Genomic DNA, 21,393 nt, shown 5'->3' with positions numbered 1-21,393 from the left:
CAGGAGGTAGAGTTACCACTAATTGGAAAGTCAGTGGTTCGATTCCCAGCTCCTCCAGTGCGCATTTCGAAGTGTCCCTGGGCAACCACAAATTGCCCCCGATGTATCATTGGTGTATGAATGTGTGTGTATGGTAGAAAAGTGTTAAAGTGTGAATGGGTGAATGTGGCTTTCATTGTAAAGTGCTTTGAGTAATCAATAAGACTAGAAAAGTGCTATAACCATTGACAGTTCAGTCATATGAAAATGATTCTAACAATTGTGTTAAATAACATCCAGTTTAAATCAAATCAAATGAGCGCATTTTGAACATGACAGGTGGCGTTGATAAAAGGGTGAGTTCATCGTTAAGGGGCTGTGGGGGCACGTCATAGAAAAAAAGACTGGGGCACAGGATGCATAAAATAGTAAATTGTTTTATTCTTTTTTTAACCATGCCACTGAACACTGACGCATACAGAGTTGTGCCTGAATCCACACTGAGAAAACACTTTCACACACTGTGTTACAAAGCTGTAATGAAGAGGGATTTTACTGCACACATGGCAAGAAGAACAACCCTGATTGGATACCAGGTCGAGCTTTGATCTGGCCCTGAGGTAGACAGACATTGACATAATCTAAACAATGCTAATCACATCCTTCTAGGACACATCAAATAAAAGGACATCTGCATTATCACAACATAGAAAGATCAAAGAAAAAACCCTTTTCAAACAAAAGTGCTCTATTTCTTTTGGTCCACCGAGGAAATCCATTTATAGTGCATGTTCATGTAGAATAGATACAGTGAATGTGTGTTTTCATGGCACTGAGTGTTGTTGGCTACTTAAGAAGGCATTGGTAATGCCCACACATGCCAAGATGTGCTATACACACAGTTTTCATCCAAAGATCTCAGTCCATTGTCACTTTGAAGGAAATAATTTGAGACAAGCGTGTACTTTTACATCAAAAAATTGCTTGGAACTTGCATCAGAGTATCAGCCACTATCACAGTATGTTGCTTCCAGTTGCAATGTTGAGACGAAGTGGATCTACATGGCAGTCTATCTTTAATTAAGTAACAATAAACAAACACCCAGAAACAACTACCGATAGCACAGACCCATGTACTCAAGCACATCGATGCGCTACTTATAAAAGAGGCACGAGGGAGGGATCTTAATCAAATCAGAGACTTATAAAACACACACTTTAAGATGTTTCTCAAATCATACCAAATGTAAACAAATAGCAAATTACTGTAATACAAAAATACAACATGTTTTAAATCTATAAGGCCTGTGTTAGGCTCACATAAGGGAATAACATACCATGACAGTTTGTACATTACAGCTACACTACAACTGACAATAACCTGCTCATAGTGATTCAATGTCAGAATTTTCTTTTTCATGTTTTGTAAAAAAAAAAAAAACGACTTCTTTTCATGTTTTCTTCAATTTTCTTCTAGAAAATTCTGATTCTGTGATTTTATAAGACATCTATATATCGTTAATGATAAAAAACTACACATAAAAGCCATGTTGAGGCTCTTCGCATTTTTTTACACACTGTTTGACCATTTAAGTTATGACGTATTTGTTAGAAAATTAAAACTACTAATGGATGAATACTTTGCAGTAGGTTTAAAACAAACGGTTAAAAGTGAGGAGAGGTAGAGCTCGCTCTACTAGAAATCATCCCGAGAGACGCCAACTTTGTGATGAAAACCAGTACATATTTGGTAACAAATAAACAACATATAAATAGCAAAACCTATTCCATTGCAAGAGAAACTCAAATTGTGAGCCAGTTACCTCAAACAATAACACCCACTGCAAGAAAGACAAGGCAATTAAAGAGATCAAGCTTATGAGGTCAAAACGTGGCAGCCATTCAAGTAAAACATGCAGAAAATAAACAACTCTAAAATAAAAATCCAACAGCAGAAAAAAAACAAAACAAAACTGAGAAGTCACAGGAAATTAGGAGAGAAACCTTGCAAAGTTCAGCCAGTCAAGCCTTCATGGAATTGTTTCAACACCTACTGCACAATCATAGACGATGACTCAGGTTGCCTGATGGTTTAGCAATCAATCAAAAGGCTCCTGCTACACATACAGGTCAGGAGTCGCAGCCATTGTGGCACTGATTTTAACCACAGTGGATCCATTAGAGATACAGTTACTATCAAAACTGTGTGTGTGTAAGAGAGAGAGAGAATGCCTGTATGTTTGTGTGTATTTGGGCTGAAACGGTTAAGTGATCAGGAAACTGTCATCAATTTTCATAATCAATTGATTGATTTACTAATTTTTGCAGGGAAAGATACTAAATATACACTATTTCCCTCAAAATGTGGGAATTTGAGTTTCATATCATTATAACCTGCATCTCTTTGGACTGGCCTGTTGGTTGGACAAAACTAGTTATTTGAAGATCTCACTACCACGGCAATATTTTCTGACATTTTTTTTAGACTAAATGAGTCATCACTTATTAGTAAAAATTAGCAAATTGATAATGAAATTAATCATTATTGGCAGCCCTAGTGTGTTTTGTGTTTTTGTGATTTGTATTAATGCTAGCATGTTGTCAGGTAAAAACTCTCCCACAATCACACCTTCCCACAATGCATTTTTCAGTTTATCCAAAAAGAGTCAGATTTTTTTTTTCTTTTTTAACCCATAAAGAAACATTTTATCCTTCAGCTTTAAAAATAAGCAATATTGGAGTTTTCACCCAACTGTGTGTGTCTGTGTGTGAGTGTGTCAGATTGTGCACGGGGTCCAAGTCCTGCTCAGACGTAACAGACGTACAGGTAAGTCTTTTCTATCCTCCAGTCCGCCGGCACCTCCTCAGGTTTGTGGCCCTTCATGTGCTTCTGCATGGCGGCCAGGCTCGGGCAGAAGTCCTGGCAGATGGTGCACTGGTATGGAGATGCTCCGTTGTGAGTGCGCAGGTGCTTGATCATAGCCGAGTAGTCTCTGGACCGTTGGTGACACAGCTTACACTCAAATGGCTTCTCACCTGAAAAATTCAACGATACAGCATTAACCTTGTAGACCCAGAGCCAGTGGCCTGCCAGGTGAAACGGGATTCACCTCGATTTCAGTCCATTGTACTTACTGTGGTATTGTGTGTGTGTGTGTGTGTGTGTGTGTGTGTGTGTGTGTGTGTGTGTGCGCGTGTGTGAGTTTGTGCTCTAGGATTAGACCTATATCGGTTTGCCTTTAGTTTGATATTAGATATTGATCCGTCAATGTCATCCAGCACAAATTCAGTTTCTCTCTGACCTCTGTGAGATATTAGATAGCAGGCAGTAAAATGTAAGATGAAAGGAAATTTAACTTGTTGGAACAGTTAAATAATTGGATGTAGTTGTTTAATGGTGTTTTTCCTTTAAGATCTGTTAATTTAAGGCACTAGTGATTAGGATTTGCTGTATTTAGCCTCAGATTCACATAAAATTTTTAATGCCCTTAATCGTAAATTGTTTTGTCTCTTCACTTTAAAAATTATGTATCTTTGTGCGACAGAGTCATTTTGGCTGTAAAAAAAATTCTATATTTTTCTTATTTTCAAAAGCCCCATGGAAAGAACTTCCAGCCTATTCATTTCCACTGAAGATATGAATCCAAAAACAGGCCACAAATATACTTTTATTTTTTAAGAAGAACAAATCATTTCCTGAAACCACTGGGCACTGTAGTTTTGAGTGAATTTTACTGAACAGGGGCCTTTGTAGACCATTTTCATCTGCATATGAATAAACATTTGGTGAGTTTTTACAGCAGCAGGATGGTGTATGTGGTATTGGCGGTGTTCATCATAATGAAGGAACATATAACCAAGTGAAACAGTGTGGTTCTTTGATGTGTTTTTAATAGTTTCTGAACTACACTGGAGCTCTGTGGCACACAGGAATAAAATATATCAGGCTTTGGATATAAAGAAAATAGTTGTTAGCAGGAACAATTCATTGCATGTTTTTGTATTTTCATGGGATTGAGTGACAGTAAGACTTGCAATATTCTATATTTTTCATGTCCCTTTAATTTAAAAAATACTGAACTACTAAGCAAATAAGCTCTATTAACAGCACCAATGCCCTGAAGACCCTGCTCTCTCCTGTATGTTTGAGTGTGTTTTGGTCTCTGAACTCGCACCTGTATGTACACGGTAGTGTGTCTCTAGCTGGTGTTTGAGGCTGAACCTCTTCCCGCAGCCGTTGCACTCATAAGGCTTCTCTCCTGTGTGGATGCGTTTATGGCCCCTCAGCGTGCCGTCGTCTCTGAAACAGCTCCCGCAGAATTCACACTCAAACGGGTGATCGCCTGAAAACACAGTGGGGTCACAACAGCAGCCACAACACCAGCACAGCCCATTATCATGAGAAACATTAAAGGCTAACTTTATCCTTGACACAACATGGTATGGTGCATATGTAGCTGCATAGGTCAAATAGTCACACAGGCCTTTGTGCACATGCATATCAGGCTGGGAAATAATGTGCTTTCAAACGTTGCTAATGTTATGACATGAGGACACTCCTCTTGGCTGTCTGCTAATAGCTAATAAAAGTCCTCCAGGCATGTGCTGCTCTGTTCTCTATACTGTAGTTAATCTATTTCTCTCCTAGGCTGAGGGTTTGACTCATCTCCAATGACCTATGTGCCTCATTATCTCAGTGTCCACAGCAACAGCCAAGTCAGAGGATACATTGCTCTCCTCATTACAGGCCGATTCTCCCCAATCCTCCACCCCACTGCGGAGCAGATGACATTTACAAAATGTTACTTCCAAGCAGAATGGCATACAAACAAGATACGCTGCCATGGCCAAAACTCCCTTCACTTCTGTCTCTTCACATCAATTATGTATTTCTCCTGTCTAGACATCAAGCCGTCCTGACAGCTGGGAGTGTTATTTAAGGTAAAAGAAGAAAGGGGGACATCTTTTCAGTAAATATCTCTCCGTCTCCTGCGGCACTAAGACTCACCCTCGGTAGAACACACAGACAAGTCATTTCCATTTGCTTTTCCTTCAATATTTATTTGGGTTTCCTCTATCATTTTGGGTGAACCACACTAGAACTGACAGCCGTGAATTGCAGAAGCCCAAAGGCTGTATAAGAACCCAAAATATAAACAGGATGAAATTGCCCAAAATATGCACCGGCCATAACGGTACAGTGCTGTCATCAGAGAAGTGAGTCATCTTATAGAGAAGGAAAAAAGGAGGGTGGGAGAGGATGCATGCAAATTGACTAAAACCTGAAAGCCAATAACCTAAGGAAATTAACCCAAATACAAAAATAAATACCCGCCGTCTTTGTCTCGTTTTCAACATATGCATGCGTTTGACACCAAATGTTTATGTTTTGTGACAGGAGATGACACTACAGACAGCGATGCTGGTGCAAATGATCCGTGTCTTACCCGTGTGCGATCGCAAGTGTCTTTTGAGGGTAGTGTGGCTGGGGAAGGGGCGCTCACAGTGGCTACAGATGTAGCTGTGCATGCCTGCGTGGACCTCCATGTGCTGCTGCAGGGCCTTCTGGGTCTGGAAGCGCTTTGCACACAGCAGACAGAACACCGCCATGTCAGTCCCTGGAGAACGCACAAGACACAGATGCACAGTTATTTCAGTACCATACACAGACAGGGCCTTAAGTGGGGAAACTGGGTCACTTCAACTTTGTGTGAGTCCTCAGAGGGAAAAGCTTCTTTCAAAGAGCAAGTGCCTCTACCTAAACTAACTCCCCTAAAAGCCCTGAGGCACTTTCTACTGCGAGTCTTTATACGTTCTATTTTAAACCATGAAAGTCATTGTTTTCTTTAAGAATTTCCCACACAATGCACAGCATGCCAATCACACAATCAATGGCTCCTTCCTGGTGTGTTAGATGTGTAATTATTCTCTTCATTCCCCATCAGGAGTCAGCTCCAGCCTGTGAAGTCCTCTGTCTCTGTGCTCAAAGAGCGGCTGATAGTAGCTCCACCCTAAATGATGCCTACACTATGCGCTCCGTGCAGAATGTTAAGTAGTGATATCAAGCCATTAAAGGCAGGACTGCAGGAAAAAACACAATCCAGTTTAATCCTGTGTGTGACCTGGCATCTCTTTGGGGCTGCTTTCCTGTTGCACAGAGTGTGGAGAGGAATACAGATAGGGAGTCGCTGTTAGGGTAGTTTAAGTCAAAATGGCTTTGTGAAGAAGATCCATTGGCTGTCATACAGTCAACACTTGATCTACAGGCTGTGAATGCCAGAACGGATTTGAGTGCTGGCATACAAGTGTTTGACTGTGCGTGTTTGACTAGTGCAAATTCATATGTGTGGTAAAACTGAGGGACTGGTTAATCAGCTGCATTGGACATAATGTGCATGTCCTGGAGAGTGAGGCTTTAATGTGAGATTATGAGGTCCTTATTTCTCTGTCTGCTCAGGTTGCAGATCATTTACAATGCTAGCAGGTCCCATTGCTCCTGACTCAGATTCAATCAGACATCTCCAGCGGAGGATCATTAGTAAACAGAGGACTGTGCCAGCACTTCATTGGAATTCAAGTGGGGTTGCTGTGTCGCATTTAAAATGCAGTCTGATGAGGTCCACTAAATCAAATCATTTGTTACTGTTATTGAAGTGCCTTGAGGCAACTGGCAATTAAATTGGAATTAACGCAGGGAAAGGGATACAGCACACTCATACTAAGAGGGAAGAGTGTCAGACACTTGCTTTAGGTTCAATCAAGTTAACAGACGCCTGTTCAAAGCAGAGAGAAAAAGAAACAAATCAAGAAAATTCACATTTCAGGGATAAATCAGAAACATTCACTGTGTGTTGTTTACTAATCCACGTATCACAATTTGTTCAAACAAAGCAAGATGCTTTTTTTAGTCTTAACATTTCACAGATAAGTACAATTTGGCATAAACACACAAAGCCTATTCTTTGAAATTATGTACAATTATTTATATATATATGTATAGTTTCTTTTTGAACCTAGTTTTGAAATTTTCCCCCCCAAAACGACTCTAATAGAACTCATCATTCGTAATCATTAACAGAAAGAAGACAGGATGAAAGACATTCCCTGATCTTAACAATCCTGGAGGGAGGTGAGCCGGTGGAATGAACTGCACCTGTTCAGAGGCTTTATCCTGTGGACTTTTGCACAAAGGTTACACAATGAGGTTCAGGCCCTCATTGACCAAGCCCATTAGTCATAGGCTACTCACACAACTCCTACAATCCCTGTCTTTATGCTGTCGGCTAATGACCAAGGCCCTTTCTCACCCACGGATCACAATATTTTAGTTGAAGACAAAAGACCCTCCATTCTCAACGCCTCTGCACCCTCCCCACTCCCCTCATCCGCTGACCATACAGGAAATCCTTTCACTGTCTAACCAGCTTCACTTTCTGCCTGAGTCATACCTAACTAATGCCAGTTCACTAAGCATAGTGCAACAGGGCAGTCTGGATAATGATCTATCTAAAAATGGCTAAAGACATTCAAGAAGCACAAAATGCAGTCACTGCATGACCTGTGATGTGGGGCCTTGATTCACTTTAACTAGTTTCTCTGGTAATATTTGCTGCAGCCAGCAGGGGGAGTGCTTTCTGTTCCAATGTGTCCAGGTTAGTTCAGCTGCAGGCAAAGCATAGCAGAGCCCTTAACAAACTGAATAACACATTATCCACCTTGTAGTTACTTCAAAGCTACCTTAATTATCCTCTCTCTCCACTCTCTTTATTAACTATCATATATTGTAAATGGCTGTTTCAATGCAGCCCATATGCTTTGTTCTGGCTGCTCTGAAAGTTTAACATTCCAGTTTCTTTAAGGAGCTAAAGCGTTACTCCCTGACACACTCGCAGACACTCACAGATGTATATCCTGATCCCTCTGTCACCAACAATACTGAAACTTGACAAAAGAAACATGACAAATATTCTGTCACAAGAATCTCACTCTTGATCTCAGGTTGACACACAGTGACAACAGCTCTGCAGTCGTTTTCGATTTTATTCTGCGCAACCGACGCTGAAAATAAAAATGACAAATAATATCTTGAAGTGTAAACAAAAACCTTCGGAGGCAAGGAAGTGTTTGTATGTGTTAGTGGTGGCATTTCGCCTCGCCGTGCTCTGTTAACTTTTCAAACGAAAAGGATTTGCAGTTGTAGAGTTTTCCAGTAAGCTTTGGTAATAAGTGCGGAGGAGCTTCTTTATGAGAGAATAAGCCCTAAAGTTGGCTGTCATTGCCCCCTGCTTTCTCACCCTTAACCAGACAATGGGCCTGGGATCTGGGTTTTAAGGCACAGGATGACCCCCCGACCCTTGGCCCTGAATGGGATAAATACCATGTAATCAATGGTATTCCTCAAAAGGCTGGAGAGTTGACTGAGCATTGTGTTTAGAGGTAGGGAGCCTTAACAGTGAGAATAATGATTTACTTTCAAGCAATTCTGCTATGAGGCAGAAGATATAAACTTTTACTGTGTGCATTATATTACTGAGCTGCTTGTCTAATGCACAATTAGTTTTGTAATTCAGAGTGGTTTGAGGTTTTTATGTTATTTCAGCATATCTCCACTAAGGCGATGTGTATGCTCATGTGATTTAACATGGTCTGCCTTCATACATCTGCCACTTATTCAGTCCAACTGAGGTGGGAGCCAGCCAGGCTCTCACGCTGCCTAAGAAACAAAACCATGTGTCTAGGCAACCAGATAGGATCATGGTCCTTGTTGGGGTGAAGTGTTCAAGCTAATCCCTTCATTCACAAATAAGCGCAGCCTGTTTCTTTTCAAGCGGCAAACAAAAGTTTTCCCACCCTGAGAATCTGGGAGTAAACCCACTGCAAATTGAACAAGAGATTGTATTCAGTGATGGCCGCAAATCTGTATAATTTCTTCTGTGTTAATCTTAACTTTAGTGTCCGCTGCCCACCATTTACACTGATTGATTTGTAAATAATTTTGCTTTATATCTGTTAAACTCTAAAGAAAACAAAAACATGTCATTTTGACTGCTGTTTTGCAAATAATTTGCCCCATTTTAATAAATCCCTGCAGAATTTGATCTGTTAAGGTATTTATTTCAGTAAATTGTGAATGACAGCCAAATGAAAGCTAAACAAATCCCCTGCTGCTATCAAAAGGACAAGGAATTTCACACGGATTTCACAATTTACAATATTACATCATTGCTGATCATGCCCATCAGCTAGAGTATGCAATGTGAAGACAGTATAGACTGTTTCCTAAGGCCCCGCTCAGTGAATATACGGTTTCCTTACTGTATACTGGCTCACTGATATCGCTCAGTTAAACATACAGTCATGCAGGCTACATTATGTGCTAGACCTCACATGACCCTGTGCATTCATACTACTGTATGTGTTTACTGAGGCACTTCCCCTAGATGTGGCGGCTCAAGAGGCGCACACACAAACACTACAGTACCTTAGACAACCCCGGGTGCTCATCAGTAGACTGCTAATCTACCCGAGTGAGGAACAGCCGACTCAATAATTAATGCAACAAGAGATACGTTGCTCGTGTTTAACCACCATTCCATGGACCGGTTCATTGAGGTCACACACTGTTTCGTTTGCCTCAATTCCAATAATGTTTACAGTATTTTCTCTATCAACTGTATTTCACTTTGCAGGAAATGACGGGGCATCCCGAGGTTTTGTGTATCGTGACAGTCAGTGCAAATAAATACTGGGGACACAATGGCCAAACGGAGCACAGTTCAATTCAGTTTAAGGCTTGTACGAATTACAACTGGGTATTAACAGGAGAGTGCAATATGATGACGGACACTCAATTAGGCGAGCTAAAAGGTCTGCATTAAGAAGGCTGTATTATAAAGCCTGGGCCGTATCTGAATGGACTACTGGACTGTTTAATTAGGGTTCGGACAGAAGGTAATATTATTCACTTGATGAAGCAGCCCATAATGTGTGGAAACAGTGCAGCTGCTGTGAGTACACAAAGGCAGCACTCTTGTGGCCTTTGCCTTGAAGGCAAGGTGGCACAATGGTCAGTATGGTTTGAAGGATATACAGTCACTTTCTGTGTGTGCTGTTGATAAGCTACAGACTCGGGTTTTCCAATATTGAAAGCTTGGTACCCCAGACTCTTGACTTGCTCTGATTAAACAAACCCCTTTGTTGTGAGAGCAATTCGGAGACAGATCCATTCTTTTATTTTGGGCACTGACAAGTAGGTCAGAGGAGACTATGACAGTGCTGTGGTGAGGAGTAAACAGCAGCACATGATGTTGTTTTCCTCTCAGTCCTGGCATCCAACACCAACAGCAATCCTCTTGCCCTCAGGAAGTCCTCACATACCCCCTACCCCCTTCCCTTCCCTTCCCACAGTCCACTCCGCCCCCAACCCCCTCTCCCTCCTCTCTTTGATCTCTAACTTCAGCAACCCACGGCCATTCACCTCTGACATATCAAAATGGCTAAAGAGACTTTCACTGTAAACTGGTCTTGCAGCCAGTGTTGCCAATTGCCTCAGAGTAAGGTCTCCCAAAAGTAGTATTATTTCCCCTCCAGAGGAGGTGGACAGCAGTGTTGCAGCTGCTGAGGTCTGACAAGTGTTAATCTGCTAAGAGGAAACTCATTTGGCTCACTGGTTATGCCACATGGCAAATTAAAGCCGTGGCTGCACCAACAGCACTGAGCACTAAAAGATCACGTGTGTTTTTAGGAGAAATAAAATCCAGGTGATATTTATTAAATCTTTTAATTGAGTTGGAGCAGTGTCATAATTTCCCCATGTAACCTCAACACAGCTGATAAAATTACCTGTAGCTCATGTCATCAGCTGTGAGAGCAACAATAAGAGTCAGTAAAAAGGGTCATGCGTCACAGCAGACCGAGCTGAGATCATGACAAAATGAGAGAGTAATGCCCTCCTGTACCCTGCTCTGGACACACTGCCAAGCTGAAACCGAGCTCTGGATGTTTACAACTCAGGGAGATGAGGGTAGAAACTTCTGGGCATCGTTAACACCCCTCCATGTCCACATCCATTAACTATTCATACTGTGTGTGCCACCCGGAGTTACAGTTACATGCCAGTTCTCCTGAGAGGGTTATCACCTTTCTCTGACAGTAGCAGAAAAGGTGTGGATTCAGACACTGTCAGGCATATGTACCGTCTGACAACAATCCCCCTGTTTTTCACAGTCAGAGAGGTCTGAGTAAAACGTGTTGTTAAGTCTCTCGCTACAAGATAATAGGATGATATTCAAGAGTAATGAGCCACTTCATTTCTGGCCGTACTTGCAGTATAAGTTTTATAGGTTGTCAAAGATTTTATCAATGGCAAAAAGTAGTTGCCAGTGCTTTAAAACCAGCATTAAGCTGTTGTAATATCGAATTTACCAGGTTGTGGGTTTATGATCATGTTAGTTGATGTTTATCTTAAATTTATCTTGGATTTTTTGTCCATTTTCAAATAAGCTTGCAAGTAACTATTATATTTATGACTGATTAATCTGTTAATCCTGGATTAATCATTTGGTCAATAAAATGTCAGAAAATAGTGGAAAATGACCATCATAATTTCCCAGAGCCCAAGATGTTTTCATATTGCTTGGTTTGTTCAACCAGCAGTGTACAAACTAAAGTTATTAATTTTGTGGTAGAAGACTAAGAATCCAGCAAATATTGACATCAGAGCAGCTGGAAGCGGTATACTTTTGAAAAATTTGCTTAAAAAATTGAACGATTATCAAAATAGTAGCAGATTAATTTTTTGTTGATCAATTAAACAACTAATTGTTTCAGTTTAAGCATCCAGCTTTGAGCCATAAATGACATTTTAAGTCATTAAAAGTTTTATTTATTCAAATTTTTGGAAGCTTTCTTTCAGAAGGAGTCAGGGACCAAACAATTCACAGGAGGGTTCCTTCCATAATTTATCAAAGAGCTAAAAATATGAAGCAAGCCATGTTGGCACAGAATACACATCATCAAAAACCTGCTGAAATGTAGGCACACAATTTATTGTTTTAATGGATTATTACTGATACATCGATGTACATTGTTTAAAGTGAGCTTGTGCGGTGGGATTTAGCATTTTTACATATATGTATTATGTATCTTATGTTTGAAATCTGTTTATGCTCCATGTTTCACTTGGTTGCCAAACGACGTTCTCCTCTGGCACAATAAATTTAAGTTGAGGTCGACAGAGAAAGTATTACTTTTAATGAAGTCATTACTTAATTAAGCCCTTTTATATGTTGGCCTCAATTATAACGTGGTACTAAAAGTAATAACGACTCCTGAATCTAATAATAGTAATACTCTTACTACCATCAATAATAAAAAATACCAATTTACTGAGAAAAATATTTGTGTTCTTTGGCTTTCTCCTGATTTTAGTACTTCTTACTTCATCGTTAATACATTTAATTGTCCTTGTTTTTGTATCTCATCTTTTTTGTCTCCTTTCTGTAAAGCACTTTCTAACTTCGTACTAACTAGCACTGCTCAGTTTCTTTGTTTGCTTGCCACTAATAATACTAATAATAATGTTGATTTTTAAGAATCGATTTTAAAAAAAATGAAAATGACTTCAGCTCCTCAGGCAACTTGTTCCAAACCCAAAGCGTCCAGATTGCAAATCACAAGCCACCATCCAGGTTGTGCAGTCCCTCAGCCAAAAAGCACAACTTTAAGAAAAAAATATTTTGACTCATCCTAGAGCCAACTGTTAATGGCAGGCACTTGCTGGACAGGAAAGGATTTTCTTAATTTGAGAATACTGAAAACGATAAAAGGTGTTCATCTTGTTGTTGAGTGTGTGAGTGTAAGGTAAATAACTCCACAGCTGTTCTCAGGCAGCAGATGAGAATAACATATCTGTGAAACTGTAATACTCGTGCTGTAAAGCTGCGGCTGTGGCGAAGTGGCATGCAGTGGGTCTGGATGCCAACAGATATTAGTGGGTGATATGTGAGAGGGCCTCCCACCTCCATGTTGATAAATTATGGAGCATAATGACAGGAACAGTTTAACCCTGCCAGCATGACAAGCAAGTTTAGACCCACGATCACAAGTCCAGTAGTCATGGCTTACTCGACAGGTCAATGCATGCTGTCCAGGTTATACATAGCATGTGTGTGTGTGTGTTAGTGCACGTTTGTAGAGTACCTGTGTGTGTTTGCCTGTGGGCTTCCAGAGCATCCTCTGAGGAGAATGTTGCTCCACACTGATCACACACCAGCGCCTCTGCAGGAGCTGTAGATAAAATCAAATTTATAAGAATGTATCTTGATCAGTCATGAGCACAAACGTGTTTGTAATTGTAGAGTAAGTCAGTTAATTTAGCATTTATAGAGAACTGTGGAAAAAGCAACAAGAGAGGAACAAAGGCGCCCTATTTCAGAAATCACCAAAGAGGCTTGCTTGTCACACACTTGTGCTTTTCAGGTGTTAACACAAGGAAGCAAATGCGCAGAGTACAATGGAGCAGAGGAAAGCGCCATAAAAACACAACTCAGGACAAACAAAAGCACCAGACAGAGTGCAACGGGCCTCCTTCTTGACAAAAAAGAGCCAAGCTGAAGAGTTTTATTTACCGTGCCCTGTTATCAGTCTCTGAACAGTGAGCAGACTGTCTGCCTGAGAGGCCACAGAAGGACTGGGTGTTCTCTCTACAGCAGACGCTTCCCGCCTGCGGCACATCCCTTTATCAAAAAAACACTTCAGAGTCAACACCCCAAATCCCATCGCATACACTGTAACTACAGTTCCCAGTTCACCTTTGGAATGCCCTTGTCTATTCTGATGAAGACATGAAACAGACAAGTATGCATACTGCTTGCAGAAACATTCAATCCTTGTTATGCACTCACCTCACACCTGCACAGACAGACACATAGGGCAGATATGCATACACACACACACACAGACACACATACACACACACACACACACACACACACACACACACACACACACACACACACACACACAGCTGTTTGGATGTGGGTTGGCTCTCACAGAGATGTAAATCGGTTGCAGATCCATACTGGCCCAGGGCTCATTCACTGATCTATTTTCTGCTCAGCTGGCTTTAAATGAAGTTAAAATGACTCATTAAAACACCCACAAGCTTTGGGAACTCTGAGCGCTACAGCCTAAATGTGGTCCTCTTTCAACTCTTACGATGCCTCTATACACAGACACTGTGCCACTGTTCCCAGTGCTGCACACAAATAACAAAAAAGCCCCAATCTGTTCATTTCTAAAAACAACAATTTTTGAAAACAAACTGTTACTGTTTGGGATGGTGCGTTTTGTTACACGGCACAAAAATAAAACTTGGTTGAGAGAATTTTTATATAGTAGTAACACTGGAGCAGTGTTGTAGATCCTGATGTTGTGTGACGCTGTCCAGTGTGGTGTGTTGTGTTGTGTGAGATTGTGTGATAAGGGAAGAAGAGAACATAGTGCATTGTCTTGTGCAGTCAAAGGCACGGAGTGTGCTCTCATCCATAAACCATCAAACTGTCTCCAGACGCGGCTGCAATCGTCCTCCATCAAAACACTTTGTCTGGCATACCAAAATAAGAGCCAGCATCGAGCTGAATACCAAATCAGCCCATTAGAGCAGTGGAGCACTCGCTCCTTAGCAACCAGCGGGATCTAAGGCTGCTATACCGAAATACACAGTGACAAAGAAATGAGATCCACATCTCTCTTTTTTTTGTAGCATTATGGGTTGACACATTGGGACGGGGAGAGTTTATGCAAAAATTCAAATTAGGTTAAAGGTGCTGCTGTTGTGGCTGTCACTGCGAATTGAAAATCAAAGCGTGTTGTCGAGGTCTGCAAGCAATGCAAGACAATATGCGTGTGTGTTTAGGGTTGTGCAGAGGGTATAGACGAGGGAAAAAAGGGACGACTCAGGTGAAGTTTAAAGAAGCAGATTCTCTCTCATCTGTCAGCAGTATGTCATTCCCGAACAAGGGACCTCGCCTTGTCTATACACATATTCCAGTTGAGGTTTCTGTTTTAGTTTCATTTTTAGTCCCTGATCCACCCTCCCACCCCCACCCCTCTGCTCCTCTTTCTCTATTTTGGATAAAGTAGCTGGGAGAGCAGTCAGGTCTGATTAAGTCTGCATTTGGGTACAGTGTGTTCCTGGACACACATCTGCGAGCGAGCCATCACACACGCTTCGGAACACTGGCAGAACACCCAGGCCTGCCGGCAGCTGATGATGTCATCACTCAGAAGGGGCAGAGCTGGCGAGCTGCCAGAGTCTCCGAAAAAACACAGAAACGATTCAAACGGAGAGAGACTAGAGAGAAAGACGGGGAGGAGAGGAGCGGGAGGGAGAGGTACATAGACCTAAGCATGGAAAAGAAAGCATGATCCAAGTATTCGGAGCAGCACTAACTGGTGGGAGGGGGGGGGTTTGTAGTATGAACAGGTGCATTTGAAAGGCCGCACTATCAAGAGGCTTCATAAGCACAGAATACTGTGAGATGAAGAGTGTGAGAGTTACTAAGTACCTGTGTGAGACAGCATGTGCATCCTTAGCCGCATGCTGTCCTGGAAGTGTTTGCCACAGTATTCACAGCCGTGGCCCTTCTCCTCGTTATGCAGCCTCCTGTGGAAAGACAAACACTAATGTGAGCGTGTTAACAGAGACAAGAACAGAGCGAAGAACGCACTCGTGATAATAAAAGTATCTCATTTCTGCGCCTTTTCTGTACAGTCTCCCAAACCCAGAAGCATCATTGTCCTCGTAACAAGAGGAGCATGTTTTAATTCCGGCAAGAATCCCTCACTGAATGCAGCATCATTAGTGTAAGAGGCCCTTGGAGTTGTGAATCACAACGCATGAATGCTAAAAGAACACAGACAATAGGATATCTGGCTAATTTCAGAGTGCAGACATACGCGTGCCTCCACCCGCCAGCACTGCAAGACACTGGGCATGCACACAAACACCACACACATACACACACACACACACCCACCAAGTACATGCACACAAACTCACATCCCAACATAACATGCGCGCACATACACTTCTCCTGTAACTGCAATAAAAAGGAGAAAGGAAGATGATTCGCTGAAGCTCTGCCGGCAGCAAAACCTATCATATCATATCACACACATCCAAGCATGCAAGGCATCTGTACTGTTATCCTTATATCACCCCGCTCACAGCAGAGCAAATGGCCTAAAAAGAGTTCACAGCTAAACACACTCTGTGGTCAAAATAAATGTCCTGGGATGTAATTTAACACACATAAAATAAACATTTACATATTAAGGAAAGGGAATAATTTTGGAGCTATATTCTCAGGAGCACTGGCAATTTTTCAGCTTTTTACTGTAAGTTTAAAGATGTAACTTAGTTTCTATGATAATTTAATTCATTAGCTACTAACGAAAGCTTTTATTTTGGCAGTCTTAGGTGTGAGCTATGTAACCAGGATGTATAAGCTACATTTCCTTTTCTCTCTATACTGTTAACTATTTAGTAAAATTGTACAGAAACAATTTTTATTTCATAAAATTATTATTATTATTATTATTATTATTAAATCCTTTATTTAAACAGCTAGTCTCTTATATGGAGTCTCCTGGTGGCCTAGGGGTTAAAGGTGCAGACCATGTGATTACAACTTTCCCAGTTTGAGTCGAGGTGGGAAATTTGTAAACTTTAATTCCCCATCTCTCATTCCCCATCCCTCTCTCTCCTCAATTCTTGTCTCCTCTTCAGTATAATACAGACAGAAAAATGCATTTAAAAAGGCAAAAACGCCATAAAGTTTTTTATTCCTAAAAAGCATACAGACGATAATTAGAGTTAATTAATTTAAAGATATTGAAAAAATTAGATGTCTAGCCCAATAATTTGTTTTATCAGCAGAGGTTTCAGTAACCTTTAAAAATTAACTGAAGTATTGTAGTTAACTCTGCATTATCTTTAAAAAATATTTAAATTTTTATTATATTTCATTTTTATTTTGGAACTCAATTTCTTAACTTTTTCTTCCTTTTTCTATTTACTTTTTCTACTAGGACTACTTCAGCAAAAAAAACAAACAAAACAAATCTGTTTAACTTCTATGCTTTTTCATACTATGACTGTGCCAGGAGACGCTTCTTTAACAACACTACAAATGTCAATCTACAGACCAGGTGTATGCTCAGTGACCTGGTTACAGACCTGCAGCATCTTCATTACATCCTCAAGCAGTGCCACCAATGCAACTCCCTCAACCTGCGGACATCCGCCTGTCTCCATGAGTAAGCAACGCGCATCACTAAATATCCCACAGGATGCTCTGTTTCGCTGGGCGGTTTCAACACAACTCTAAAGTGGCACGATGCTGAAATGTCAGCCACAGGCGCAGACAGGGGAAAGGCTGTGATCCTAATCATGGGTTAGTTACATATTAGGACTTTGGGCTCACAGATTTGTTTTGTTTCTAATGATTAGTGATGAGTCAAACACTGCCAAGCACACACACAATTATAAACATCTGCAATCAAGTTAATGAGAGTTGTCATTGAGATAGCTGGTAAGTTTTTCTGTGTACAATGACAAAATACAAACTGGCAAGCTCATAAATAAAGGAGAAATAAAGAAGAAACGGCAGAGCGAATCAAGAAGCACAAGTTATCCATCATCTAGCTGAAGCGTCCAGCCTGGTCCCTGCTGAGCGGCTCCTCTCTGCTGATGCAAAGGAATGCATATCAAATAGCTTGGGAGACAGCCAGACACACTTCTGCACAAATAATCAAACAGAATTTCAGAAATAAGGCTTTGTAAATAACAGCATTATAAGACACCGAGGCCTCTTTATATCAAATCCCTCACAAAGACCCGATTCAAAACTTCCCGACACGTCTCACTGTTAAGACACGAGTGCAGGTGTCCCTGAGAATAAATTAACATATTTGCTGTTGCTCCTTCCAGTTTTTAACTCTCGTAGTATTTTAAAATGTTGAAGGGGAAAAATCCTGAAGACCAAAAACAGTTCCATTCAAGACACACATGTCCGATGCATTTTCTAACAGCATAATCAACTACTTACATTCATCATGGCGCGCAAGCACACATGCACCTGCAAATCCCTGCGCATCTTTTCTTAGACCTAACATGTTTATCAGTAAAAATGTGGAGCAGAGAGTGTAGCAGCGTTGTTACTGTTGTTTTGTTTTTTTCAGCAAAAATGTCATAGACTAAAGCTATGACCTCTTTCTTTTGGCTTTAACAAGTGATAATGAAATTTCGGAGCCCAGTATGAAACTATAAGAAACTAAAATAGATTAAAACACACTGTAAAGCTGCAGAAGAGTGTAAAAAATGTGGTGGTGATGAATATTTCACGCGTGTTACCTGTGCTGCTCCATGGCCTGCCTGCTGTGCAGCTGAAGCCCGCATTCGCCACAACACTGCTGGCCTTGAGTCTGGCCCTCGTGCCTCATCCCTGCTGCAAACTGGCCCAGCCTGCTGAGGAGCTCTCTGTGCAATAAGCCTTGGTGCAGCAGACCGCTGTAGGCCCTCGGGTCCAGTGGCACGCCCAGGGACGGGGCCACTGAAACGGACACTGGCAGAATCCCCTCCCCTGTGTGGTTGGAGGGCACAGTGTATATGGAGGCCAGATGTTTTTCAGCGATCCCAGGGAAACAGTCAAGAGAATTCCCCACTACTTGTCTTCCGTCTTCGGGGCCTGTGTTCAGCTCTCGGGCACTGGTGATCACACTGCCTCTGAGGGGCGTCCCCGGGCCCTCGTCTCTGGGCTGATCTGACACACAGCTTCCCTCCCCAGCGCTGGAGGACCTGCCCTCACAACTGTTGGCTTCATCCACCTGCATGCTCTCGGATTTTATACTTCTAGCAGGATCCAGAGATGAAGCCTGGGATAACTCTGCACTGTGCTGCAGAGGCTGCTGGGAACTCTCCATGCCAACGTCCGTGTCTACCTTGGGGCTCGATTCAGGAGCAACCTCAAGCTCTGGACCAGGGGAGCTCCTCTCCGTCATGTGATACAGTGCCAGGTGGTGTAGAGCAGTGGGAGTAGTGCGGTTGGGTCCGTCCTGTATGGAATGCTTCTTGGACATCAACATGTGCCTCCAGTGCCTGGCCCGGCTGTGGTCACTGTGGTCTCCAGAGCTGTGATTCCTCACCGCCACCTCCTCGCTCTCCTCTGCCTGGATGGTCTCCAGCACCTTCAGACACTGCTCCTCCAGGTACTCGATCTCCAGGATCTCTGCAGCATACAGCAAGTCATCCAGGTCCTCAGCTGTGGCCTGGAGGGACGCAGTGTAGGCATACTCCAGGATCTGCTGGAAGGTCTTGGGGGACAGGAAGTCCAGGGCGTAGCGCAGGCTGCTGCGGTGGAACAAGATCTCGAACATCTTGCTGGTGCAGGCCAGGACGGTGCGGTGCGCCGGGAACTCCTGGCCGTCCACCGTGATGATGACATCACATAAGGTGCCTGTCAGACGCATCTGATTGGCCCGCTGCAGAAGCGTGCTGGGGTGAGTGGGATTGTGGAGCTGGAGCACACCCATGTTTGTCAGACCCGTATCCACTCGGACCTTTGCTGAGCCCACGCATGAGGTGTGGCTGTCCTGCCTGCTTCACTTGCCTTCAGCTGGTTGTGGGTCTGTGGTTTGAGTGGAGGGGGAGGGTAGAGGATCGTTAGCGCCTGTCTCACTTAACAATGTGATGCAAAAGACAGTTAATTATACTCCAGTCTACACTTCCATCCATCCTCAATCAATGGGAATGTTTATTTTAAATAATACGAATAAGAAAATAGCAGATTAAATATATTCTGTAGAATATAAACCCCTCACTTGATCATTTCAGGGGGCTTATTTCATGCACCCAACATGTTTATTTATTTTAATTAAGAACCAAAGGCAGACAACAGGTCGATAAGCGCAAAGCATCAACAGTTTCCATTGCAGGTGATTAGTCTGAGGTCTCGTTGAGAAGCGGTCACGTCGCTGTAATAACGTCTGCATACTGAGAGGTGACGGTTCAATTTATCAAGCTCCTCACATACACACACACACACACACACACACACACACACACACACACACACACGCACACACGCACACACGCACACTCACTCACACCTATGCCCTCAACAGGTAGGCCTGCCATTAACAAACGCATTGAAGGGCTGATTAGTTCATTTAGGCTGCGCACGTTCATGATTAGATGTGTAAAAGACAATTAAGGCACTCAGCTGAAAATCCCTGAATAAGTTATAAAACTATCAAATTGATAAAAGGATGAAGATGAAGCGCAATCCTGACAGCGCTTCATGTTATTTACCCTCCATTTAAATACCTGGATGACTGTCTGGGAGACGATTAAGCTCTGGATGATGTTTAGTGTTGTCGGACCACTCAGCAGCACCTCGAGTGATGCTGACAGGCTGCATCCTCAACTAACCGCAACATCGGAGCGCATCAGGTGCAGACGCACAAATCCACCTTTATTATCCAAACACATTGCGACAAATTAACCCTCACTACGCGCTTATTTACTGTCTGCGCGGTGTGCGAGGGAACGCGTGCTGTCCAGAAATAAAAGACCCAGTTTATCTAAAATAGTCCAATGATATCACGCTGAAGTGAAACAGTCTGCGATACAGTCTGAGCTTCATCAAGTTTGTAAAATCCTAAATCAGGCTGCGGGTAAACTTCGGTCGATTTCCACATGTCCACTGTCAGACAAAATGACAAAAATCCGCCACCAAAATTGGCGTCATTTAACATATTGAAATTAGTCTAGAGACTGAAAAGAAGTTCGTCGGAGCACAATGATCGGGCTGAAATAATCAGGAGAAATAATAAAAGTGGCGGCTGTCACAGTTCTTACCTCTGTCTCCTAACGTCCTCCGCTGATTATCCAGGCAACATCATGGTTACACATTTCACAGTACCCGCTCCAAACTCAGTCCTGCTCCAAGTAAGCAAATCATCACCCAGCCACGACAGTCAAAGCAGTAGGGATAAAACACGACTTCCGAGTACAACTTTCAAAATAAAACAAGTCTGGAAAACCACGTGTTGAAGTGTAAGACAGAATGTAGCGCGATTATAATGTGCCATTAAGGAGATGTCCAGTTAATTAATAGTAAACCTATGTTACAACTACACTTCAGAATTTATGGCAAAGTAATTTTAAAACAATGATGTTTGCCATTTTCTGTCGACAAAGACTATCAAATTAAAATGAAGCGTCTAACAAATTACTGTATCACTAATAATAATAATAGGCTAATGTAACTTGTGGAGTTCATTGTGCCTGTGTAATGACTCAGGTTGCATGCAAAAGTTTGGACAAATTACACATTTTGTTGATTTTTA

General features: G+C 42.0%; 1 protein-coding gene across 1 annotated transcript; it reads right to left on the bottom strand.

Moving 5' to 3' along the window:
• Positions 1-400: 400 nt before the first annotated feature.
• zbtb16b (zinc finger and BTB domain containing 16b) lies at positions 401-21,003 on the bottom strand. The gene is made up of 7 exons (XM_056375081.1): positions 20,903-21,003; positions 18,398-19,670; positions 15,549-15,646; positions 13,180-13,266; positions 5,427-5,597; positions 4,155-4,322; positions 401-3,015 (listed from the first exon to the last, which is right to left on the bottom strand). Exons 2-7 carry the CDS (start codon positions 19,573-19,575, stop codon positions 2,786-2,788), a joined length of 1,932 nt encoding a protein of 643 aa, XP_056231056.1. The 5' UTR covers positions 19,576-19,670; positions 20,903-21,003; the 3' UTR covers positions 401-2,785.
• Positions 21,004-21,393: the final 390 nt, after the last annotated feature.

This window comes from Seriola aureovittata, chromosome 4, assembly GCF_021018895.1.
Source record: "Seriola aureovittata isolate HTS-2021-v1 ecotype China chromosome 4, ASM2101889v1, whole genome shotgun sequence".
NCBI classification, from domain to species: domain Eukaryota; kingdom Metazoa; phylum Chordata; class Actinopteri; order Carangiformes; family Carangidae; genus Seriola; species Seriola aureovittata.
The sequence above is the reverse complement of the archived record's forward strand: the minus strand, read 5'-3'. Positions and strand labels throughout refer to the sequence as shown.

Excerpts from the sequence above, each read along its gene's own strand:
- zbtb16b (XM_056375081.1), bottom strand. The coding sequence starts at position 19,575 with ATGGGTGTGCTCCAGCTCCACAATCCCACTCACCCCAGCACGCTTCTG. Across the intron at positions 15,647-18,397 it reads CAGGCCATGGAGCAGCACAG|GAGGCTGCATAACGAGGAGA; the intron begins GTAACACGCGTG and ends GTCTTTCCACAG. Across the intron at positions 4,323-5,426 it reads ACACTTGCGATCGCACACGG|GCGATCACCCGTTTGAGTGT; the intron begins GTAAGACACGGA and ends CTGTGTTTTCAG.